The 26,822-nt window shown below is 40.1% G+C and overlaps 1 protein-coding gene across 1 annotated transcript in view; it reads right to left on the bottom strand.

The window, feature by feature from the left end:
- SIL1 (SIL1 nucleotide exchange factor) overlaps positions 1-25,621 on the bottom strand; it is a 41,734-nt gene extending 16,113 nt beyond the window's left edge. The window contains exons 1-9 of the mRNA XM_015818690.1: positions 25,539-25,621; positions 22,099-22,219; positions 21,430-21,543; positions 20,723-20,870; positions 17,824-17,944; positions 15,948-16,056; positions 14,418-14,609; positions 13,205-13,326; positions 3,067-3,163 (exon numbers count right to left, since the gene is read on the bottom strand). Of these exons, the coding sequence (XP_015674176.1) occupies positions 3,067-3,163; positions 13,205-13,326; positions 14,418-14,609; positions 15,948-16,056; positions 17,824-17,944; positions 20,723-20,870; positions 21,430-21,537 (897 nt within the window). The 5' untranslated portion in view covers positions 21,538-21,543; positions 22,099-22,219; positions 25,539-25,621. The remainder of the gene's footprint in view (positions 1-3,066; positions 3,164-13,204; positions 13,327-14,417; positions 14,610-15,947; positions 16,057-17,823; positions 17,945-20,722; positions 20,871-21,429; positions 21,544-22,098; positions 22,220-25,538) is intronic.
- Positions 25,622-26,822: the final 1,201 nt, after the last annotated feature.

The following is a 26,822-nucleotide window of genomic DNA, read 5'->3' as shown; positions in this document are numbered from 1 at the left end:
TGGACTTCTTTCCTATTGAAAGTGGCAAGTATCTATCAATTGCCCTAAAACTTTTTAAAGCTAAATCCATCTCTCAGATATTATATAGGTTTCAGATGCGTCCATATAATGACTTAAAGGCCTTAGATACTATCCAATCCAGATGCCAAAGGCTATTATTCTGCACGCCTGCTGCATTCTGAACAGAGCAATCTTCTCAGAAGGTGGGGTGATCCATTGGAGTTTACGATCCCTTTAGGTCAGTTCTATTTTTGGTTTCACCTTCAGTCTTCTAGCACAGGGCTTTTCAACCTTTTCACCCATTGTACCACTTTTAGGATATGGCAACATCCAAGTACCACTAGGCGCCTAGCAAGGTGTCAAAAACTTGACCCAAAAAAAAAAAAGGAAAAAAGCGATGAAGTATAGGTAGTCCTTGACTTACAACAGTTCGCTTAGTGACTGTTCGAAGTTACAATGGCACTGAAAAAAGTGCCCCCCAAGCCACAGCAGAGCAAGACACCTGCCTGCCCAGCCAGCAGTGCTCTTCCTCCTGTCCGAGGTTTTCATTGTTGTGAGCATTTCTGTAGAGGATTGGCAGCAGGGGTGGAGTGGGGGGTATTTGGTTTTTATTCCCCCCCATCTGCTGGGTGGTTGCAGCAGGTTTTGGTCACTTCACATGACCCTGGGACACTGTGACCGTCATAAATACGAATCAGTTGCCAAGCATCTGAATGTAAATCACAACACCCTGGAGATGCTGCAACCTTCCAGCTGATCTGCGCTTCTTCTGGGCTCAGCAGAAGCACCAGGATCAGTGCCGCTTTCCAGCTGATCGGTGCTTCTTCAGGGCTCAGCAGAAGCACCAGGATCAGCACCAAGCTCCAGCTGGAGCCTGGCGCTGATCCTGATGCTTCCACTGAGCCCTGACAGTCCCGAAGAAGCGCTGATCCTGGTGCTTCCGCTGAGCCCTGACAGCCCTGCAGCTCCAGCCATCTCTTGCTCAGGCTTGTGCGGTGCTGCCATCGGTTCAGCTCATTCCCCTCCCCCGCTACTTTTCTGGGATGGTCGCGTACCACCTGCCAGGTGCCAATGTACCACAGGTGGTACCCGAACCACTGGTTGAAAAGCCCTGTTCTAGCAATTCCCTGGCTTCTGCAACCTATAATAGTAGTCCTCGACTTATGACCACAATCGAGCCCAACACTTCTGTTGCTAAGTGAGACACTTCTTAAGTGAATTTCATCCCATTAACAACCTTTCTTGCCACAGTTGTTAAATCTAATCACTACAGTTGTTAAGTTAGTAATATAGTTGCTAGGTGAATCTGGCTCCCCCGTTGACTTTGTTGTCAGAAAGTTACCCATGACCCTGGGGCACTGCCACCGTCATAAATATGAATCCGTTGCCAAGCCTCTGGATTTTGATGGGGTTGCTGCAAAGGTCGTGAGTGTTGAAAAAAGGGTCGTCAGTCAGTTTTTTTCAGTGACATTGTAACTTTGAACGCTCACTAAATGAACTGTTGTAAGTCGAGGATGGTCTGTACTGACATTATTCTTTTTCTTGGCAGACTAGAATCCAGATTAAGTGCAGTTTCTTGTCCAATTTCTGCTGGCCATGGGTCCAACAAGACTTAATGCCATCCTTTGGCAGCAGGTGTAGCTACTCTGTAGGTAGTCTAGGGTGATCTACTGTAGTAGCCCAGGGGTAGGCAACCTCGGCCCTTTTATGACTCATGGACCTCAACTCCCAGAATTCCTGAGTCAGCTATGCTGACTCAGGAATTCTGGGAGTTGAAGTCCATGAGTCATAAAATTGCCGAGGTTATCTACCCCTGTAAATATAAACAGGAAACATCGGCAATGTATTTACAATTACCTGTATAATATTCTTTGGCCTGCTTTAATGTCTTACCCTCTCACCATACCGGAGGGAAAATATAACAGTACCCCTTTTCTGAATGAAATTGCCTGGAAGAACCTGAGATTCTAGCCCACATGCTTCTTTGACGCTTCTTTGATCCCGCGTATGTCCTTTTTGTAGCAGTTATGTGCCCTAACTCCACCTCCTAGCCAAAATTCCATTTGTCTACGGGTGACTTTATTTGCTTTCTTATTATCAGGCTAGATTAACATAGAGAATCAGGCAGGATACAATTTACAATAAATCATCATCATCATCTCCAAAACAGTCACAAAATCCTTACAGCTGCCATTACTTTATACAAGAAAAGTGTCTTCTACGTTAGGGTTTTATAACTATGTAAAATGCATTTTTAATATTCATTTTATATCTTTCTGCCACATGCGACTGGTCACTGATTGCGATAACGTTATGCATAAACAGAGGATGCAATCAACCAACTGCTTTTCCTTCTTACACGAATATTGTCTAATATTTATAAGTGCGCTCTGTGGAGGTGGCTAGAATGCAAACCAAACCAAACAAATACTTTTTTAAAAAAATGTACATCCCGTGTATCTTCCAGGAGCAAAAGATGGCTTCATAAGGATTGCCTAAGCTCAAAGCCATGTATCCCGGTCCATTGGTGCCTTTGCCTGCAACTAAAGCTCTTCAGTAAGAATTATTTTGAAAATTATGCATGATGATCAAGTGTCAAGATGTTCCGGTGATTGCCACAGAAGGAAGACTTCGACCTTCAAAGCTATTGAGTGATCGAGCTATCAGATCTGGGCTGCAAATTTCAGGTGCCCACGAGGCAGAAGCAAAAGTGGTTTGTTTTTTTCTGTTGACATCTAGTGACAACCCAGATTTTGCAGCCCAGCTCTGCTAGCACTAATCAGCAAAGGGGCACGACCTTTGCTGATTAGTGTGCTAGCACCTCTAAATGTTAGGAACAATCTAACATTATTAGATTATGTTAGGAACAATCTAACATTATTAGATTATGTTAGGAACAATCTAACATTATTAGATTATAATAATCTAATAACCTAATCTTACCCCTTTTTTGCCCAGCCGTCCTCATGATTCAGCCTTGGATATTTACATTCCTGCACAGAAGGCTATAAACATTCTAGTAAAATATTCAATTCTACAAGTTCTCTCCCCCCCCCTCCCCGGTACCTTTTTCTTTACTGCCAAGGATTGATCTGTAGCCAAAATAACCAGCAATTTTTGTAAAGCACCTCCTTGAATCGCTGCAACTTGCACTCTGGGGTTGCTGGGAAGAGAGGAAATAAAAACTCATTACAGTCAAAAACACCTCAGCATCCTTTAAACTTTACTGCAATCTGGCTTTCATGAGAAATAATTGTGTCAGGCTAAGGGTTTTTTTTTGTTTTTTTTTTAACAATATATTTGCAAAGCTGAAAATGAATACGAAGCCCTGGAGAGAGATCCCACTGCAAAGCAGCACTTACTGGATGTTGGTTTAGCTTCGCAAGTCGCCACCTGCTGGAGCAATTTGACAAGATGAAAAACACAATGTCATTTTAACACAAGCCACGGACGCGCAAAGTAATTCCGGCACAGATTGTTCTGTGCACAACGCGGTTGCTTTTTGGGTGGCTGATGTCTGAACCAAAAACAGATCGTTTTTGGTCCAGATAGGGAATAAAATAAGGTCATTTGGTTCTGAATATGCCTCGAACTGCTATTCTTCCTGGCAGAAGCGTTTTTACTTCTATTTTACTATTTTCCATTGGGGAAGAAAAAGGCAATGATGAAGCAGATATGGGTGAGGCATGAGAGAGAAGGTGCTGGGAAGACAAGATCAGTACCCTTCCACCCCTGCCTCCCCCACGCCCTTAGCAGCTTCCTCGGGCTGTTGAGATAAGCCTTGTTGGGAGCTACTGAACACAAGAGGGGAAAGAAAGGGTGAGGCATATGAATTTTGTCTTAAACATTCCCTAAAATTCTTTGCAGGTTTGGTTTTGGCTAATTTGTGTCCTATGGTCAGGAGCAAAAACTGACTTGCATAAGGATTCCTCTTCATTTTACCCCCACGGTGATAACCATATGAAGGTAGTTGTCCTAAAAGAAAATGATTAACTCGGTGTCACCCGGAAGGGCATTGTGGGACATTATCTTCAGCTCGAGATAGTTGCAATATTAAAGGAGATGATCAGGTATGGAAATGTTTAGATGAACATTATAAAAAGAAGACTTCAAGACATCAAGAGGGAGGCTAAAATGTTCAACAACAGGGCTATCGAATCCGAGCTGCAAAGCTCCACCTAACCGCAGCAATTTTGTTTCTGCTAGTCACAGCTCATCCAGCATGGTTCATCAGAACTTCTAGAAGGCAATTGTGTTTTTTAGGTTCTAAAAAACACTATTTTCCATTCCACACACATCTCTACAGGAAGTGTATGCACGCATCTACTAAAAACATTTAGCATTTTTACAAACATGTCTTATGTACATCCATGAAAAGAAAACCTGGTAGGTTTAGCATGTTCTTTTACTTTAAAAAAAAAAAAAATTGCCACAACAGGATTCTAGATCTTTTAGGTAATCTAGGCATTGTAATGCAAAGAGTCTAGTTTTATCTTATAGGTCAGAATGGCAAAAGATCAAAACTCACATCCTTCTGGAGATTATCAGAGGAAATGGCCACTGTAATTTGAGAATTGTTAGATTTCTTCCTTTTCTTTCTTTTGCTGTTTCCATATGAACTGATTGTCTACGTAACTCATACTCTGCTATCCTGAAACCACATTTCTCGATCATCTACTGCCACTAACCGTGTCTTAATAATCCTGAACTACACTTCTCATCTTAAACTTAGCTGTAAATGGTGGATTGGTAACACCAAATCCTGATTTTGTTGTATTAGGTTAAAATGGGGAAGTATAAGAATGAAAATCACAATCATTCTTCAAGGAAATTGGGGCAGGGATGAGAGGTCTCTAGGATAGAGATGCTTTTGCTTTTCATAGTCGGTTCAGAAATAGGAGTTACTCCCATGTCCATCAACAACCAAGCCTAGACTACTTTGATAAGATGAGATGAGATGAGATGAGATAAGATGAGATAAAATCATCTTTATTGTCATTCTTTTACTGTGGGCACAACGGCACACATCAAAAATGAAATTTAGTTGCCTGTTCTCAAAGTGGAACACATACATGACACACACCTAAAACATACTATATGCAACATATGTATAGACCCACACCCTCACATATACGTAGCAAATAAATATTAAATACTGTCCATCTTTAATATATAACGGAAGGAGGAAGCTTGAGAGTTCACAAGATTAATGCTGTATGGAATGAAACTATGGCTGAATCTGGATGTTCTGCTACGGATACCGCAGAGTCTCCTCCCAGAAGGTAACAAGGAAAACAGGTTGTGAAGAGGATGTGTAGTGTCCCAGATAATCTTATGGACCCTGCTCAAGCAAAGTGATTTTTACCTTTAAATCTACCCAGAGACCTTCACTAGCAGGATCAATGTCAACATCCTTGCCAAACTGGAAGACGTGCCTATCTCTACTGAAAACATGTTTGGCTTCTCAGTCTGAACTTCAAAATCTTAGTTTTGCCTCTGAGCTCAATTTTAGCTCTTTGATCTTGCTCGTGGCTGGTAGAACTGCATTCTGTAGACAGTTTTAGACAGAAATATCCTTTTTTATGTTGCTAGGATGTTATTATAATTTATATAGCACTCTCTATGGACTTGACACAGTGCAGATTTGTATTTCATGTGGTTTACAATCTGAATGTAAATATGGGAAATGGCAAAGGAAAATGATGGGAATAAAGACTGACGGAAATAGTATACAATTATTTTGACTGCATGCATCTCTCCTTTGTTACAAAAGGCATTTGCTATTCCAAAGATATCCATGATGTCTTGCATTCAGATTCAAGAAATAATATTGTATAAACAGAACTGGACAGGTAAAGAAGACAGATGCCCAAGTTAAGAAGCAGGGTTTTCACTAGTGAGACAGACCTTTGGAAAGTTTTAGAGAATATACAGCATGTTTTGAGGGCAGATTGAATGGGAAAGGACCAAGGGTATAGAAACATTGAAGTAGAAGCTACAGTTTGGTGGTGGATTGATGGACCGGAGGATGATATTGTTAAGAATTAAAGAGACACATTTTTTTGAAAAACTTTACATTAAACCTCCAATGCCAGCCAAGATATAAAGATAGTGCACATGAAATAAAGATCAACCCTGAGCATGCAGTGAGATGCCACAAATATGTTGGCTTCTCTTCAAAGGAAACACTCTTCATTTTCACTTGGAGAAAAATGACAATAGGAAGGGGGAAAAGCCATTTAATACAGCTAGTAGTGCCAACTAACCCACAAAGACAATATTGCAGTACCATAAACATATCAAGATAATAAACAATGATTGGGTATTGAAGAATAAGTCAGCATAATCACAAACAGTAAGAGAAAAGAACCAGTGACAGGATAACGTGACTGTGAAAAGTCATTTTGGCTGAACCTTGTAGGTATAGCAATAACATTTACGAATAAAATACCTTTCCTGCATTCTAAGCACTGCTTTAAACAAGGTAATATCTTCCCCTGTTCTCTTCCCTCAGCTTCGTTTCACAAATTATTCCATTCATTTGCCAACTCAGTGTTGTATCTGTTGACTTCTTTTTTTAAAATTCAAACTCATTTTCCACATCTCCCTGGCTTTTTCTGTTCCATTAACACAGTGGTTCCCAACCTTTTCTATACCCCGCACCCTGATATATTCTGATATATTCTCGCACCCCTTACAAAAGTTCGAAATAACGGCAACGAATTATTCATATACACTATAATTTTGAAAACCCAATTTTTCGCACCTCCTGGGATATCGTCTCGCACCTCCAGGGGGTGCAAGCACCCCTGGTTGGGAACCCCTGCATTAACATGATGATGTATTTAAAACATTATGATCATATTTTAGAGTCAGCCTTTTAATATCAAGAAGAGTAGATCTTCCTTCCATAAAAGTCAGAGCATAACAAGTCTGATTGTCAGAACCCTATGTTCTGGGTGCATGGGATTTCTTATTCTTTTTGGGTTCTGCCATTCTCCTGAGGGGGAGGGGGAAGCTTGAGGTGCCGAAGTGTATTTGCTTTGCTCTGTCTCTTTCTCTATCCTCTTTGATGTGTCTCTAATGGGATGAGAATGGAATGTACCTCTGGCCATCTGCCTTATCTCTGAGCGGTGCAGACACCTAACAGCCTTGAAAGCGGCGCCTTATCACTCTGTTCCCACGGCATTCTCACACCTGCAGATTGGCCTGTTTGAACTGTCTGGATGGACAGTTAGGGTGAGGTTACTATGGACTCTTTTAATTATTTGATTTGCGCGGGCAACCCTCAGATCCTGCCTTCTATTCCTGCTGTCAATACCTCCCAATAAAAGTTCCTTTTGAAATGATGCCGTTTCAAGAGTTCTGCTTTCTTGGGAGAACTGATTGAAGCGGGTCCTTACATTAGGCACCAAAACAAGCAAGGTGGTCTCAACACTCCCACCGGTTTAACTTTACTATCGAATACCTGTCTGGGGGAAAAAAATTCTTAGCAGACGCTTTGTCAAAGTTGCCACAGTATAAAAGCACCAAAACAGAAGTGGTGGACCCCCTCATGCCATCTAAACAATTAGCGGCTCCAGTAACCACACGCTTGCAAGCAAAGAAACCAAGACCCCTAGATAGCGAAGCAGGAGCGGAGTTCAGGAAGGCTTTGGAAACAGGTGAATGGTTCCTGGATCATAAGAATCTCTGCTCGATGGATGATGGACTGCCTTGGGTGGGTGGAAAATTATATGTGCCCAAAGCCCAGAGACTGAAATTTATGCAACTATGTCATGCCTCAAAGATGGCTGGACATTTTGGGTTCATGAAAATGCTCCATCTAGTAAAGAGACAGTTTTGGTCGCTGTCCATAAAGAAGAACATTGAAAGCTATGTGGCTAGCTGCCCCATCTGTGCAGCGGCAAAATGAAGACAGGGTATTGCAGGTGGTAGCAAGCCCATTAGTATCTTGGTGGGAGATTTCCATGGATCTTATCGTGGAGTTACCAGAGAACGCAGGGAACACAGTCATTTGGGTGGTACTGACCTGTTCTCCAAACAGGTGCATTTCATCCCGTGCACCATGATTCCCAAGGCCAAGACTCTAACGAAGATGTTTTAATTACTTGATTCATGCGGGAAACCCTCAGATCCTGCCTTCTATTCCTGCTGACAACACTTCCCAATAAAAGTTCCTTTTGAAATGATGCCATTTCAAGAGTTCTGCTTTCTTGGGAGAACTGATTGAGGCGGGTCCTTACTATTCCCCTCAATAATTATAAATGGGTCAAATTTTCAGTACACTAAACAACTCCCCCCCCCCAAATGTCATCTACCCATGACATTTATTTCCTGGCTTTCTCCTACAGAAATTGAAGGTGACCAGGACCCAGAGTTGCTGTGCTTCATGAAGGTTGCCGTATCTTGTGCCTTTACACATAGATTTGATGGACTAGACAGGTCATGCTGTCTTCAATTAGCTTGCACAGAAAAGCTTCATTCTATGGGGCTCTTTCACATAGAAAAAAACGGGAGGGATAATAAGAGAACTATATCAAATTGTGCATGGTCTAGATATTTTCTTTCCCCCTTCCTTTTTCGTGCTACAGAAAGCACAAATCACTCAATGAAGCTGAACAGTGAAAGATTCAGAATCAACAAAAGCAATAACTGATTCACAGAGCACAGAGTTGATTGCAGAATTCCGCTTCCACAGCTTAGGGATGGCAACCATCCTGGCTGGCTTTAAAGCTTCGATTACACACACCTATGCAGAATAAGGCTACCAGCGGCAGTCAGAAAAGGCTACCTAGCATCCAAGGCATTATGTTCTTCAACAATTAACGACCCCTTGGACCCTTACTTTCGACGAGGGGAAGATCGAAGGAAAGTAGTATGCTACTTGACAAAACGACGCAAGTTAACAAGGAACTTAGCTAGATCGTGTTTTCGAGAAGATAAAAATACGGGAAAAGGAACTTGGAACGACGGAAGTTTTCGGAGACCAAAGGGGTGGTGGTGGTGGTGGTGGTGGTGGTAGACGAACTCTTCTTTTACAAGAAAGATATACAAAGAAAATATCGCTGGTACCATTCAAGCTATGACCTGCTTTAAGAGAGAGATGGCAATTACTGCTTTTGATCAACCCCTTGACCTTCTGGAGCAACCAGCTTAGTTCAGCATGGCTACCTTCTCGCTCGCTCTCCCTCGGTCTCCCCCCCCCCACCATGCAACTTGTTTGCAAGGCACTTCCTATTGTTCCCTGCCAGGCACAACTCTCTTCTCTTACAAGGGCCCGCCCCCAGCAACGGTTGTCATGGTGATCACACTCCAGTGTTGGTTGGAAGAGAAGGCTGTTGGATGCCAGTTCGGTTCTCTCAGCTGCTACCAAAGTAGCAGCTTTTAATGAATATTGGCGAGGCGGCTGGCAGCCCCCATTAGCTTTTTGCTGGCTCTTGTCAGGCCCTGCTCTATGCCAAATTAAAGTGTGACATGGAAAATTGGTAAATATGCACAGAAAAGTAAATATTGCCTCAAAGCATGAATTTATATACATGAAGATTAAGTTTCTCTGGGAATCCCCTTCTTCAGATAATTAATTATCGGGTTTCTTGGGAAAAAATCAAGGACAAACCTAAAAGGAGTTCCTAAGGATAAAATTAATTGTTTAAGTTCATAACTTTGCTTTACAAAGGAAATTTTAGGAGCAAAATCAAGAAAAAAAATCTGAACAAAAATGCAAATTCTAATAAAACTGTCTAAAATTCAAACACCAGATGTAAATTTATTTTAGAAAGACAATTCAATTTCCATGTTTTTCACATGAAAATGAAATACTGCGCGTTAAGTGGGTACCATTTGTACAGTAAAACTTAAATGAGCAAACTAAAGGACAAAAGTAAGTTTTTGAAAAATAAATCTAAAAGACACCTTTAAAGGGCTCTCCTTTATAACGAAGCACGTATGGTCACCGTAACTGTTAATCAAAGTTCTTGTAATCTTGTGGAAAACGAAAGAACTCTTACGAATTCCAGAGGGGTTTAGCAGAGAGGTTTATTTGCGCAGGTTCAGAGGCATATAGAGATAGGCAATTCTGAACGAGGAGGGCGGGATTAGACTTCAGTTTTTATACTACCCTTCTTTCAGGAACAAAGGGACTACACATGGTAATACACTGTAATATATTTGGATCGTTTCTCACGGGCATACAGTGGAAGGTTTTGCTACATACAAAGTATCCATGTGCAATGCTCATTTGGTTAGCCACATATTACTGACACAGAACTTTCCCAGTGAATTTTCCCAGTGATTATGCATTACATCATTATTCTAGCAATTATGCAGACAAATCATTATTCTAGTTATGCAGACAAATCATTATTCTAATAATTGTTCATTTTACTACATTAGTAAGAGAGGAATGAAAAGAAGCCACAAGGGGAGCAGTTTTCACTCACATTCCCCAGCAATTATATTGTCATTTCTGACAGCCGCTGATAACCTTATCCTGTACAGATGTGTATAATGAAAACTTTAAAGCCAGACATGTTGATTTCCATCATTTAGCTACTGAAGTGGATTATGTAATCCATGGATTATAACCATGGTTTAGACATCTGAGAGAACAAAGCTTGAAAAGATTTCTTTTGCTGATGGTATGGAGAAATAGTGTAGGCAACTTAGGCCAATGGAAATCACTCCCATATCTTCTACTGAATTAATTTCCAAGGCCATAACACCCAGCATAGCCATAGGGCCAATCATGTGAATTGGCCAAGCGCTGCATATAATTACTGTTTCTGTGGGGGTGGATCCCTATAAGACCTTTTTTAACAGTATGAACCTGAATTAGAAACAGAATGCATGTTTGCAGTGATTAAGGAAGTTCCCAATGACAGCCCTAAGGAGTGTCATTCCTGATTTTCACTATCTATAGATTTGAGAATATAGGAAACATATGTCTAACAACATAAGGCAGAAGACAGTGATGGGGATGTCTTTTTGTAGAACAGTGTTTCTCAACCTTGACAATTTTAAGGCATGTGGACTTCAACTCCCAGAATTCCACAGCCAGCAATGCTGGCTGTGGAATTCTGGGAGTTGAAGTCCACATGCCTTAAAATTGTCAAGGTTGAGAAACACTGTAGAAGAACAGAACATTTTCATCATCTTGATGGACTACAATCACCTGAAATTAATTTTAGCCTTTTGTTCTTAAAGAAACAGAAGACTTCAAAGCACAGCTATATTCTTATTTTGTAAATGCATGCAGAGAGCCCTTTTTGCTTCTAACAATAAGCATACAGCTTTTGCATATCTTTTACAGACATATGCTGAATTATAGAAGTTTTTAATATATTTGCCTTTGAATAGGTACATTTCAGATTTTGTTACATTTTAACCTATGCCAACATAAAAATATTTGAAAGATAGCTGAATGAACAAAAGATAATAGCTATTATCTGACATAAGACAATAGATATTGGTTCACACACTATGAAATTTGTTGCTTGGTGTGATTCCAGCTTTTTTAAACACTGCTATACATGGCATTCAATTCTTCTGTTTTGAGATTCTGCAGTTTATATCTTACAACTCACATGCTTTTAGGCAATTTCTATATAGCCTATTAAATCAAGTTTCAATGCAAGTTTCTGTGCACTGTCAGCTCTAAATTTCTGTATTGATTTTGTTTTGTTTAAGGCACTTAAAATGCCAGCAGGTAAGATGGTGTTTGCCAACACAATGTACTAATCAAGTCCCAGGTCAAAACATAGTATGAATTCTGAAATGAATACTTTGAAATATATCTGACAACATAATGGATTGGAAGTATTCCAACTGACTTTTTAAAAACTTGATTTTGTTAATCTGCAACATAATACAAGCTGGCCTTCTGAAATATGACTTTATAAGAAGGCATAGACAAAGTAGCAAACAATGAAGCATATAAAGGTGGTTTTGAGTTCACATGACATGCCCAATACCTATAGACAGTAACATTTAACCATGCCACAACAAGGTGAAGCTGAATTAAGCAATTTCCAAAAGTAGTGATATTCACGGACAAGGAAGTCATAAGTGTAGATTACCGTGGAATTTTAGAATTACCGTAAGATTTCAACCGTCTACTTTCGTTATCAAGTTCTAAAATGAAACTCTTCTCTAGACTGTTTATGAGTACTATTTGTCAGTCTAATTACGTTTGAAGAATTCGTAAATAGACTGATACTGACTATTCCTATGTGTATGTGTCCTGGGTTACTACTTAACTCCAGGTGGGGAGGGGAGGGATTGCAAGATTACAAATCACCTTTACTTAAATAATGAATTCTAAGGTGAGCCTTCAGGGGATTCTGAATTTTGATTGGTTTTGTTATAATCTCAGAGAGCATAGATTCCTCTTTATATGCTTTGTTTCTGACACTAGAATCCTTTCAGCAAGGATACTTTAAAATCTAATTATCAACTAATTCCCCAAAGTTTGTATGCTCCAGCTCTTGTTTCTTTGTTGTGTGAAGCAGAACTCTGATAACCTCACCTGGCCATGTGAATGGGGCAGCAATCTGCTATGTGAAAGCTACATTTCAGCGGGTGAGTAATTGTTTTCCAAATTCCAAAAGAGGTTAAAAACAGCCATCTCCAGCTGCTTAGCAACTGCAGAGTATTTTTTACTCTACTCACTTCAGGACTGATCAGTTGTGACAACAGGAGCCCCAAATATAGATGAACATACAGCATCCCCACTTCTCCAATTGTGGAATTGTATTGGTGCTACAGGTAGTCCCCAACTTACGACAATTGAGTCTGTTGCTAAGTAAAACATCTGTTAAGTCAATTTTGCCCCATTTTACGACCTTTCTTGCCACAGTTGTTAAGTGAATCACCGCAGTTGTTAAGTTAGTAACGTGGTTGTTAAGTGAATCTGGCTTCCCCATCGACTTTGCTTGTCAGAAGGTTGCAAAAGGGGAATCACACAGAACTGCAACTGTCATAAAGATGAGTCAGTCCGAATGTTGATCACATGACCACAAGGATACGGCAACAGTTGTTAGGTGCAAAAAATGGCCATAAGTCTCTTTTTCAGTGTCATTTGTAACTTCAAATTGTCACTAAACAAACTGTTGTAAGTCGAGGACTACTTGTACAGACACCTTCTTCGGGTTACTCCTTTTCCCCCCAGATTTTTAAAGCAACACATATATTTAGGGATGCTCACCTGGACAGTGCAGCTCCCAATACAAAAGAGGCATATTCCTTCATCAGTGGTTCACTGCTGTTTAGCCCATTAATCAAAAGTTGCAGACCACCAAGGGAAAGCAAATCTTTTGCATTATCCACCTGTAAAAGATATATATGGGTTCCACCTTCAAGTAAGTACTGCATTAAAAACACACATATACAGAGATAAATCAACTCACACGTTCTAAATGCTAAACAATTAAGAGGCTTTAAAATCAAATGCAAAATCTCTTGCCTCAAATCAAATAACGCTGCTGCAACTTTAGGCCCAGCCTCTTTGCAATCTTTTACAATGTTGTGAAAGGTCCCACATTCTGCCAGTATTTCTTATGGAGAAAATATTCCTTGAGCAGAATCCCATTCAGGGGATCTCTGGGTACAACCCGACAGTTATTTAGTTATTATAATCAGCTCTGGAGGGAGTAATTGAAAATTCAGTTGCTGTGATTAGCTTGCCAACTCCCTGTACAGTGTACTTACTAGAAGAAAGAAAGCTAAAGTTCGTATTTCTTTAGTTTAGAATATATCCCTGGGAATCTAGTGAGTTAAATAGTATTCTAAGTATGACTTAATTAATAAGGTTAGGGAGTTAAAAACACTTGGGAGGTAGTAATAAGAAGATTAGAACCTCATCGGCCAGTACAAAGGATGTGGAATGAGAATTTAGAACATTGATCATAAAATGACTAAGCTGACTTGAGATGTGATTAAGAGAAAGAGTTAACGTTAGGCTTGATGAATCGAGGAAAACCTTTGTAAAAGAACAATGCTGTAATACTCTTAATGCAAATCATGTATGATTCAAAATTTGAACAAATGAGTTCAGGTTCTTTATTCAAGAAGGGCGCATTCATTAACACCTGTTTCTACAGATGTGATGGTGGCACAGTGGTTACAATGCAGTATTGCAGGCTAACTCTGCCCAAAGCCAGGAATTTGATCCTAATCGGCTCAAGGTTGACTCAGCCTTCCATCCTTCCGAGGTCAGTAAAATGAGGACCCAGATTGTTGGGGGGCAGTATGCTGACTCTGTAAACTGCTTAGAGAAGGCTATATATAAGCGGTATATAAGGGGTATATAAGTCAAAGTGTTATTGCTATTGCTATTCTACAAGACATGTAGTCATGTAAATGTCAATTCCTGGAATGGCCCCAACAACTGCTAGTGTTTTTAATTTATTTTTTTTTACCTGGTGGACATAGTACTCAAGATCTAAAAGTGCTGTAATTTTCTCCTCAAGCGTTGAATCTGAATTGTTGAATTTGTTGATGAGTTTCAGCATAATTTCAAGGTCAGTTTCCAGCTGCAGATTCAGCTCCCTGAATTCTTCCTTTAGCTTTTCGATGGGACGGAATCTACGTCGGACTTCTTCCCGATGAGCCTAGAAAATGGGGGCAGCAAACCAAAAGACTCTAAGCCTAAAGTAAACATGCAGACATTCATGATTGTTTCTCCAAACAAATGGTGCTTCTTAGTTGCACATATACAACCTCTATTACTCTGTGGGCAGAAACAGGAGTAAATAAATATCCCTTAATAATTACAATCTACTGTTTTTGTAAGATTCCTGTTCTCATTCTAGGGCTGCTGCTTTCTAGAAACTGGGATAGGAGATGGGGAAAGAGAAAGAAAACAACCCTCTGGGTTTTAATCATTTCTACTTTTAATGTCTGTTATTTCTGTTGTTTTGCTTTCTAGCAAATCATCTGCTCAATGTCAACTGATGTAGGCATACACTGAACCAATGCTTTCAGAAAGCAAAGAATCAGGCCCCTAGGTTGAAGCATCTGCCTACCAAAATGAGGAGGAGACTGAACAAAGTGAAAAACACATGGAAAAGGCTCAGCAATGTTAGAACACAAGTTAAGCCACAACGTGGTCTTTCGTCTGCTCATCTGCTACACTCTCAGGTGCTTTTTGCTAGGTAGGCAATGAGCTGATGCTCAAATGCCTTTATAAAAAAAAACTGGAACATTTGCTGCAATTGTCTGGGAACTGCCCAAGTTTTTAATTTAAAAAAAAAAAATCAAAATCATTTCCATCTGAATCCTGTAAGTAAAAAAAAACCGGATGGATACGCATGTTGATGAATATTAAGTGAGCTTCCTTACCTGCTATTATGCATGGATCCTCACAAAAGCGTAAGAAAATAAAAGAACAAAGGAATTTAGAAGCCAAAGACAGATTGGTTCATTAAAGCAGAGGCACATTACCCAAACTCCCTCTAAAAGTCATCTCCCAATTGAAATTTGTGATGTGAACACAATGATACATTATGAACTGTGTGCATGCTGACCGTATTTTATTTTCGCCATGTTCCAATTAGAATTACATTACCAACTAAATTACAGAGAATTGGGTTTGCTTGTTTATAAGATTTGTGTGCTGCCACCATCTTGTTTAATCTATGTTCCCTGGATGTCATTCAAAAACTCAGTGTGAGCCTCAGTCTGAAAAGAGAATGTGCATCCTTGCGCTGGAAGTGGAGGGTTGTTTCTCTTGCTCTTTCCCTTTCCTTAGGAAAGGGAAGAAAACAGACATGATAAGGAAGGAGAGATTATCAGGACTCAGCCGGACCAGACCGCATCCATCTTCTTGGTTCACATTTGTGTCATTGATTTCACTTCCTTTATCCACTTTTTCCCCACTGAATTTAAGGATACGAGAGCTAAGTGCTCAGCAGCCTACCCATTGTTATTTTCCTGGATTTATATCATACCTTTTCTTCTGATGTATCGTCTGCCTTTGTGGTTTCTTTCATTTTAGCCAAGGCCCTTTTGAGTTCTTGCGTTGTGAATGAACTTGGGTCAATATCTATTTGGCCTAGCCTGGCATAAAAACATAAACAATGTGTCAACAATGGAATGGATATATCCCCTTCAGAAAAGCCAGCCTGACCCTATTTATTCAACTAAGCACCCCTCCCCTCATCTTCAGGGAACTTCTCTCTAGCAGAGTGTGTGCTGCATGCCATCATAAACCTTTCCATATAAAGGTCATCTTCAACTTACAATGGTTACAATGGTTTAGTGACTGTTCAAAGTTACAACGGCATGGGAAAAAGTGATTTATAACCATTTTTCACACCACCATTGTAGCATCCTCACAGTCACGTGATCAAAATTCAGACTTTTGGCAACTGCCTCACATTTATGATGGCTGCAGTGTCCCGGGATCATGTGATCCTCTTTTGCGACCTTCTGACAAGCAAAGTTAATGGGGAAGCCAAATTCACTTAAAAACCATGTTACTAATTTAACTGCAGTGAGTCTCTTAAAAACCGGGTTACTAACTTATCAACTGCAGTGATTCAGTTAACAATTGTGGCAAGAAAGGCTGTAAAATGAGGTAAAATTCACTTAACAAATGTCTCACTTAACAACAGAAATTTTGGGCTCAGTTGTGGTCGTAAGTCGAGGACTACCTGTATTTTGTAATAACTGATCCCTTGCAAGATAATCTTTCTAGTTTTTTATAGCTCAAATAATGTATTTTTCATATTTCATCAAATTCTTAATCTCTTGGTCCTCACATTTAAATATGCTAATTAACATAAATGTTACCTTTTTCATCAAAATGTAATCTTTATTCCAAAGAAACTAGTAATTAAGTATAATCAGTACTGATGTGTTGATAGAATCTTTAGCTAGATAATTTTCTATTTATTATTTATTTAAATTCCATCTTCCAGTTTGGGTAAACAATCAAAATATAAATAGTTATTCCCCTGATACATTATATACCCCCTGCTTAATTTTTGAAGCCCCAAAGTTAAGAACAATATTGATTCTAATTCTGAAATGCTATACCCCAGCCATTATTTGTACTGTTATAATACATTGTAGACAGGGAATCTGTAAACACTTTTAAGGCTAACCAACTTTATTAGGGAATAAGTTTTCATGAGTAGCAGCTCATGACATAAAATGAATAGAGCATGCTCACTATTAGAGGACTTTAAATACAGAAAGCGGAAGTAAAAAAAAGTGGGTGGAGAAAAACAAGCTAATGGGTTTACACAATAGCATAACTGAAAGCCACATTAATTGGCAGATATAATGGTCTAAAAACCCATTGTCCTATTCAAATTTTCTCTAATGGAATGCATTTTTTAATGCATTGTACTTTAGTTGTTTCTCCTTGCATAATGCTGATGAAGTTCCTCTGTATCACTACTGCTACCATGAGGTCAGTAATGGAATGTCTTGGGAGGCTGAAATGTTGGGCCACTCTCTTGTTACTGTTTGATTTGTGTTTATTTATTCTCTTGTATATGGCTGAACTGCATGATGGCTAGAGGTGAAGACTCTTGCCTCCCACTCAGAAGGTTGAGAATTCAATCCTAGGCAGTGACAGATGTTTCTCTATCAGGCCACAAAGAGAAAAACCCTGCTGTGAACTCTGTGTAGGCTTCAGGAAGGGCATCCAGCCAGTAAATGCTCAGCTCCATTCAGTCATGACTTCTATGGAAAACTTGCTCTGGAAAGACGCGTCTTTCTGATAGCATTCCCTCTCAAAGAAACAATGAAAACTAATAGAAGCTGACCCACGTCAAGTTTTTTTTAAAAAAAAAAGGCCTTTAAAAATCTGTATACCTTTTACTTTTTGGAGAATCTTTTGTGTCACTTTTTTCTTCGTTGTCATCTGGAAGCTTGGCTAATTTTTCTCCAGTCTGAAGATTTAATTGTACATGTAATCCTGCAGGAATAGCTTGACCTAAAAATAAGAAGATTTCCATTTTGTCTCTTTCTGTTCCATAAATATTCAAAACTATATTCCAAAAGAGGACCAATTAAAAATTAAAGAATATTAAAGTTCCATCATATTAGTCTAGGGTAAGATCATCTAGTTGGAGACCCCTACCATGTCCCCAAATGGTGAATAATTTCCAGCACTCCTCACCATGAACATCTTCTATGCAGTTTCTGGGATCTGTAATTCAGCAACATCTGGAGAATCATAAGTCTGGTTGCATAAATAAAAGTGTAATATCCTACTTTACTATATTTAATCTCCTTTTACAGAGATTATTGTGGAATCCACGGACCATTTGTGTACGTATGCCAAATGCAGACAGAATACTATTATCAACAGTCAGAACTGTATGATTGCCTGAATCCTTGCAACACAAAATTAGAAATCTATTTTAAAACAATATGATTTGCTGAAGTCCTAATTTCTTCTGCAGTGTACCAGGGTAATCAGAGCCTATTCAAAAATAAACTGATAATCTAACCCAAGAAAAAGTATGTAATCTGAAAATTAGAAGCAAAACTTTCTTAGCACCACTGCTTCCAATGATCAGCAACTCATGAGCTTCTATACTCACAGAGCATTCGTGGCAATGGGCTTTACGGGGTAAAGAAACATGGGAATAATTTCTAACAGAAAAGAATGAGAGTAGCCTAGATTTTCTGTGAAAGTTTCTGCTATTTGTATGTGTATCTTTTAAAAACTAATGGATTCAACCTATCAATGAAGTCATTAGGAGTCAAGTTTATTCAAGGGAGACTTGACCTTTTAAAGCTGTTAACCAAAAGTCCTGCAAAAAAAATCTCAATGGAAGGACTGACAATGCAAATACTGAGCCATTTAGGTAACATGAGAAAGGAATCATACCGAGCAAACATGTATTTTAAATAAGACACAAATGTAAAAAGGGAACAGAATTAAAATGGTTGATAGAGGAAACATATGTTCAGTCAGAATTGCACAGTATGTGTTTCTGAACTAAGGAAATCATAAATGAAAAGATTGAGATTTTCATTAATATAATCTGTAACTGAAGTACAGGTAGTGCTCAAACTTACAACCATTCGTTTAGTGCAAGGGTAGGCAACCTTGGCTCTTTTATGACTCATGGACTTCAACTCCCAGAATTCCTGAGCCAGCCATGCTGAGGGGAAAGGGAGAGGTTTCCAAGCTGAGCCATGCTAGCTCAGGAATTCTGGGAGTTGAAGTCCACGAGTTATAAAAGAGCCAAGGTTGCCTACCCCTGGCTTAGTGACTGTTCAAAGTTACCACAGCACTGAAAAAAGTGACTTATGACCATTTTTCACACTTACAACCACTGCAGCATTCCCATAATCACATGATTAAAATTTGGCCATTTGGCAACTGGTATGCATTTATGATGGTTGCCGTGTCCCAGGGTCATGTGATCTTTGTGACCTTCTGGCAAGCAAAGTTCATGGGAAAGCCAGATTCACTTAACAATCCTGTTACTAACTGAACTGCAGTGATTCACCATGACAAGAAAAGTCGTAATATGGGGGCCAACCTCACTTAAAAACTGTCTCAATTTAACAACATACATTTTGGGCTCAGTTGTGGCCGTAATTTGAGGACTACCTTTAATCTCGCAGTTTTTCAAGCGTATCCAGCGTGAGACATGAAATTTGTTCTCAGAAAAGTTTGGAACGCACAGTCTTTTTATTTCAGAACTGAACAGGTTTATTTCATTTAAGGAAAATGATAATGAAAATAGATTACACAATGATTGTTTTTTTCATTTTAGATCTTATTTAATCAAGCAAGAGTGACTGCATTTGAACAGCGTGTCTTACACATGTTTTGTATATAAAAATATCATGATCGTAAAATGTGATCTTGCATTTTCCTTGGTGTGCATTTCATAATTTGGCTTCATGTCTGCACCTCCAAAATGTAAATAGACAAAAAAGGTGTAATCTAATTAAAATATAATTGACTCCATTTTCAAAAAGTGCTCATTATCTATATATGGGGTTTTTTGGGGTTTTGAGACTAGAGGAAATATTAATAACTTAGATATTAGTTTTTACTTCTATTCATTTTTAAAATATTTTCCCTTAAGTCATGCACTACTGACAAAAAGAGCTTCAATAATTTAGCTCCTTAAGTAGCAGTCTCATTTATTAGAACTTTCTTCCACCAATTAATCAACAGAGCCTTCGATCAACTGAGATTTGAAGGTTATTAAACCCTAGTACGTGTGGATAAGCATATAAAATAATGTAAATAACTTTTCTTCTAAGCAGCCAGTATTCAGTGTCCTCTGAAAGGATCACTGAGTGCATTTGTATACATGCAACCAGAGAGGACAGTTCTTCTGGCACTGCCACTGAAGCAAAGCACATATTTAACCTGAAGAATTAAATACAAAATTTCGTGATGACTACTAACCTGGATCCTTTAAAAGGGCAATGGTTAAATTTGTGGGACACAGGTCTATCAAGGGCTACTACAGATACAGCATTATCTTTAGGCTGGGGGCAGCATGCCTCCCAATACCAGGTACAGGGCAATATTCCATCTCCTATTTGTAAACACTAGCAGGCACTGAATTGGCCACTGTAAGAAATGCTGGATTAAGCTAAGTCTTGGCCTAATTCGGCCTAATTCTTCCCTAACAACACTTTGAGCAGCAGAGCAAAGATGGGTGTTTTGGTCACTTCGCAAGCCTCCCTTCTGGATTATTTGCACAGCTCTAAAAATAAACTATGTTTCCATTACCTGGCCGGACAGTCTGCCACTGATTTGTTGGATAAAACACTTCCAAGTCTTCGGAATCAAAGTCCTCTTCTTTCTCCTCAATCACCTCCAATTCTTCCTTGTTTTGTTTTTTTAAATCACTCTCTTCTTTTTTTGTCAAAGCAAATTCCTATATAAAAAAAGATAAGGGATACTTTAGACCTGCGAATAAAGGTAAAAATGTCCAGTCATGTCCAGATCGGGAGGGGGGGCAGTGCTTATCTCCATTTCTTAGCCAAGGGAGCCAGGGTTGCCAAAAATTTCTGTGGTCATGTGGCCAGCATGACTATACACCGAGGCACATGGAACACTGTCAATTTCCTACCGAATTGGTACCTATTTATCTGGTTGTATTTGCATGCTTTTGAACTTCTAAGTGGGCAAGTGCTGGGGCAAGTAACAGGAGCTCACCCCATTGTGCGCACTTGGGTCTTGAACCTAAGCTGTCAGCTTTCTAGCATATATATTATCTTTTATTACAAAAAATACTCTATGTTTTACACATGCATTAGAAGGTCTTTTTAAAAACCAATTAAATATGTGGATAGCTATCCACATTGACAACACAGCGGCTCTCACCGTACTAAAAAGAGAAAGATTATCCTCCTGCTCGCCCATATTCATTCTGGCTGATGGCTTCACTTTCTTTAGTGAAACTTATTCAATACTTGTTTATTAAAAATACTTACTGCAACTCTGTCATTCAAGCACAAAGAGAAACTCGTTATAAAAAGCAGCAAGACCACCAAATTCAGCTTTGTCACAATGGAGGACCAAAAGCAGACGACGTGAGGCATTGCAACCTGAAATGAGACAGTTGATTAATAGATCCCTGCCCATTTCCATCCGTTATTTTCATCACATTTTACAATTTACCATATTCCACAGAAAACAAACATGACACTAAGCAGTAAATATTACTGATCCAAAATATATATCCCAAAGCTCTGTTCCAAAGGTATTGATACATGGGTAAATTTCATAAATTTATAATCTTACCTCAGAGAATATTCTTTAGTCAAGAGCAAATTCAGAATACCCATAGTTTAAGCTTATACTATCAGCGTGCAGACTGCATACCGGTACTTTAATTACATGCCATATAATTAATATGAGGGTTCACAGTGATTCAAATAAGTGGTCCTTATATACTTTTTAAAATAATGATAAATGTGCACAGTTTCTGCTAATGCTGCTTCTTTCCTTAATTTTGTTTTCTTTTTGAATGAGAGTCTGGGTGGGAAATCCATGACTGTCCAAGTAAAAACAGATTCAGTATCCCTTCCCACTAACTATAAGGGCAGCAACTACTCAGAATCGTAAGTAAGAGACACCTGGGGGGCACAAGTTCTACCCACCTAGTAAAGGTGGTTCTTCCACCCTAGTTTTGTCAATTAAATAAGCATGCTCTGTCGGTAGCTGCTATTAGCATTCTTTTCTTCATGTATGGAGACAGCAGTTTGGTAGTCACGATGAACTCTGCAAGGTTAAATACAATAAAGAAAGCTCTGTTACTCACAAACTCAAACAACAGTATTGTATTTAGCACCATTCCCTCCATCTTTCTTTGCGTCCACCTCCTTTATTCTCCTAATCTTTTTCTTTACGTCTCTTTCTCTTTTATTCTTTCCCCACCTTTTTCTTTACCTCCCACTACGGCAATTCCTTCAGTGAAAACTGAAATGGGAACAGTCTCGGTTATGCCCTTCCTTGATAGGAGTTCCTGCTGCTATGTGCTACCTTCTTGAAAACCAACCCTACTTTCCTCCTAAGAATTAAGTCAGTGGGGAAGCACACTTGGCATCCCATTTGTGGCAAGGGGAGAGAACAATTTTACTCCATCTCTATCATCACAAAAAGGCCTTTTAAAGTCCTTGAATCACACCATTCATCACAGGAAACTACTGAACAGAAATGACTGCTGAGCACAACTTCTGGGACCAAAGGAACAGTGAGAACTAGAAACCTTCACACAACAGGGTCTCTCTCCTTCCTTCATATTGCTTTGAGTTATCAGCCTGGGATACTATCACTGTAATTTTGAGATAATTTATGGTCATTTGTTCTGCCTTGTGAACTTTGGGGATTGTTCCTTTGCAAATATCATCTGGATTCTGATGTTTGACTGAGCTGGTTTTGCAGTGGATGTAATTTTGTATTATTTTGTTGATTTTGTTTTATTATCTTAAGCTGCTTGATTGTATGTTCCCAAAGTATGGCAGCATTTACTTAGCTAAGGATGAGGAAGAACATGCTGTTCATTTAATGCATTAATTGATTACTCTAATTATATACTGCTAAACATCTGAAAATTGTCCCAAGTAGATTTCATTTCATAACACTATCACCTATTCTACTATGGCAAGAATACCTAGGCCAGTGGTGGCGAACCTATGGCATGGGTGCCAGAGGCGGCACTGAGAGCCCTCTGTGGGCACGCGCGCCATTGCCCCAGTCCTAGGCCTTCAGCTGGGTTTTATAAAACCTTTTCGCTTTAGGCCTCCACTGCCGTGCAGTAGCATTCAATCAATCAGTCAATTTCAACTTCTCATGGGAAAAAAAAAGATCTTGCAAAGTTGGAATTGACTGATTGAACTTTTTAGTCCCACTCAGTCTGCTGTTACCACCGCAACCATGCCCACCCAATGGGCCACACCCACCCAATGGGTCACACCCCCACGGCACCTGACGATGCATAAGTGGGTTTTGGGTTGCAGTTTGGGCACTCGGTCTCTAAAAGGTTCGCCATCACTGACCTAGGCAGCATATTAGAATGAGAAAAAATCTGGATTAAATACTCAGCTATAAATCTCATGGGTTGTGCAGTTTACAATTCTCATATAAATCCAGAAAAATGAGTAAATGAAGTAAACTCTGCTTAAGTTAACAAGAGGTGTATCATGCAAATCAGAACCCATGGAAACCATGAGTATTAGCTCCCTCTTAGAAAGCGATCTGTGTGACCTTGGGCCAGTCACTCTCTCTCAACCCTTATAGGAAGGAGGCAATAACACGCCACTTCCAAAAAAAAGCTCACCAAGAAAACTGCAGGGACCAGTCCAGGCGCCCCCAACCCACCTCAATTTTCAAAGCAGTATCATTTATTTATAACATATTTCTTTATAATAAAGTGTTTCTTGTTTTAATGTTTTATATTGGCGTTTTTTTATTAATAGTAAGCCGCTCAGAGTCACCTGGTTGAAATAGGAGGCATATAAGTTCAATAAATAAATAAATAAATAAATGATATTTCTCAAGAGCAACTTCACATGCTGGTATTAATAGAAATACTAGATTATTTTTAAGGGTACATATTATAATTAAAAGTTGATTAATCTAATTCAAGATCAAATACTGTTTACAGACTTGACTCCTACCCAGTGATGGGATTCAAATATGTGAACAACCGGTTCTCTGGGTGGATGCCGCTTCCGGAAGTCCACTCTGGACCTGGGCAACAAAAAATTAGCTACCAGTTCTGCCAAACTGGTGCGAACCGGCTGAATCCCACCACTGCTCCTATCCAGTTTTAATCTATCCGAGAGGCTGTTCTATCTGGGCAGCAATTGGAAATGGGACAGGAGGCAAGTGACACAGAACCGCCGCAGTTCCTACCACACACTTTGTGTGTTGTCAACACCGGCTTTCTAAAGCTGGGTCAGAAAGAGCCAATCAGCCCATAATCTTCAGGGACGTGTTGAAAAGCCAAATAAGCCGGTTCTCCCGTGGCTTCATATTCCCGGTCCCCAAACTTTTTCTAAAGTTAACATTTATTTGTGCAGTAGCATTCAAGGGTCCAACCTGCATGGCCCGGCTAAAGCAGAAGAGAACGGCGACTATTCCCCTTCACTTCTATGGAATAGAGCAGGGCTTTTCAACCAGTGGTACGGGTACCACCTGTGGTACATTGGCACCTGGCAGGTGGTACGCGACCATCCTAGAGAAGTGGTAGCGGGGGAGGGGAACGAGATGGCTGGAGCTGCAGGGCTGTCAGGGCTCAGCGGCAGTGCCAGGCTCCAGCTGGAGCTCGGCGCTGATCCTGGCGCTTCTGCTGAGCCCAGAAGAAGCGCCGATCAGCTGGAAATGTTGCAGCCTCTCCAGGGTCTTGTGATTTACATTCAGATGCTTGGCAACTGATTCATATTTATGACGGTCACAGTGTCCCAGGGTCATGTGAAGTGACCAAAACCTGCTGCAACCACCCAGCAGACGGGGGGAATAAAAACCAAACACCCCCCATCCCCGCTGCCAATCCTCAACAGACATGCTCACAACAATGAAAACCTCGGACAGGAGGAAGAGCGCGTCTGGGCGGGCAAGCAGGTGTCTTGCTCCGCTGTGCCTTGGGAGACACTTTTTTCAGTGCCATTGTAACTTCAAACAGTCACTAAGCGAACTGTTATAAGTCAAGGACTACCTGTACTTCATCACTTTTTCCCTTTTTTTTTTTTTTTTTGATCATCAAGTTTTTGACACCTTGCTAGGTGACTGGTGGTACTCGGATATTGCCATATCCTGAAAGTGGTACAATGGGTGAAAAGGTTGAAAAGCCCTGGAATAGAGCAAATGCGACCCCAGTTGCACCCAACGGTTTCCAACACAATTCCCATCAGCCACGCAGAAAGCAACCGAGAGTCAAGTCCAAAACATATGGGCAGCACGTAGGACGAGAGGGGAAAGATCCCCGGCAGCTTAACTGCTGATAGCGCCGCTTCGTGCTTGGAGGGGGATGCCCGGCTGCCTCGGAAGGAGCCCTGACGACCACGCAACCCTCTCTCGCCCGCCCTCCAGCCCCTACCTCTTTGCGAACTCTCTTCCAGCAGGAGCCGGACCCCCGAGCCGGCCCGAACGCACTCTTCACCAATCAGGAAAGCCCGCGTCACCACCGCCCCCCTCCCTCGCGTCAGAGTTCTCGGGCAAGAGCTCCGCCCATTCAAAGGAAGCCGCGCTCCCAACGTGGCTGCCCTGCAGGAGGTGGCATAGAGATAAGAATTTTAGAGGCGCTCACCAGCTTGCAAGTTATTACACTTCCTGGTCCGCTAAATGCCTTTCCGCCCTGACCGCCCTGCCTCGGACTGACTCCAAAAGTCAGGAAAAAGCGCTTGTTATTTTGTCTTAAATTCCTCTCCTCTCTCTTCAGTCACAGTACATTTGTATGTACATATCTTTAGCAAATTTCTTTCTCGTCTAATAATGGCTTTGTCAGCCTTCATTTCCCTAACTAGTGAGCAGAAAAAAAACCCCTAAATTTGAACACAGGAGGCATCTCCAGTATAGAATACTGAATCAGATTCAGTGTTTCTCAACCTTGACAATTTTAAGGCAAGTGGACTTCAACTCCCAGAATTCCACAGCCAGCAATGCTGGCTGTGGAATTCTGGGAGTTGAAGTCCACATGCCTTAAAATTGTCAAGGTTGAGAAACACTGAGATAGATCAAGTGTAGCTTCACGAATTTCCACTTTTAATAAAGAATTAAAAAAAAAAACACAACCCAATTCTAGCCAATAACTCATCCTGCAGAGATTAACTTTTCATCTTATATCAATAGTTTGTACAGGAATATGTTCCTAGTTATTATTATTAATTTGTTATCCTGGCTTTTATTTTTAAGCTGCCAATTTATACTGTTAATCTACAATAAAGAGGGCGGGTTATTTAAAAGGAGCAAACTCTGTCAACTCTGCAGAGATTCCGATTATAGTCCAAGCTTTGGACTTCATTTAAAACATGCCTCACACTAGTATTAATATAGGCAACCTTTTCCAAGGAATCACCAGTGTGCCTGTAGATAAGAGGCTTTCTTCCCTATCTTAAGAAAAAAAATGAAAGAACATTTCCAATATCTTCATTTCAAAAAATTCTCTGAGCTACAGATAGGCCTCCTCAGTTCTTATAGAAAACATAAATGATGCATGCCAAAGATTCATTTGCAGGCACTCCCCTTCCCCTATTTCTCTTGAGAGAACAAAGGCAAAAATAATATGAAGTAGCAAGGAACAAATAGAGAGTGGTAGGAAGATTCTTCACTGTTTCCCTGTGATTTTTGTGACTAGCCACATACAAGGGCTGGCCTTTGGAGC

Source organism: Protobothrops mucrosquamatus, unplaced genomic scaffold (genome assembly GCF_001527695.2).
Source record: "Protobothrops mucrosquamatus isolate PMUCROS unplaced genomic scaffold, P.Mucros_1.0 scaffold778, whole genome shotgun sequence".
NCBI lineage: Eukaryota > Metazoa > Chordata > Lepidosauria > Squamata > Viperidae > Protobothrops > Protobothrops mucrosquamatus.
This window is presented reverse-complemented; position numbering and strand designations above follow the sequence as displayed.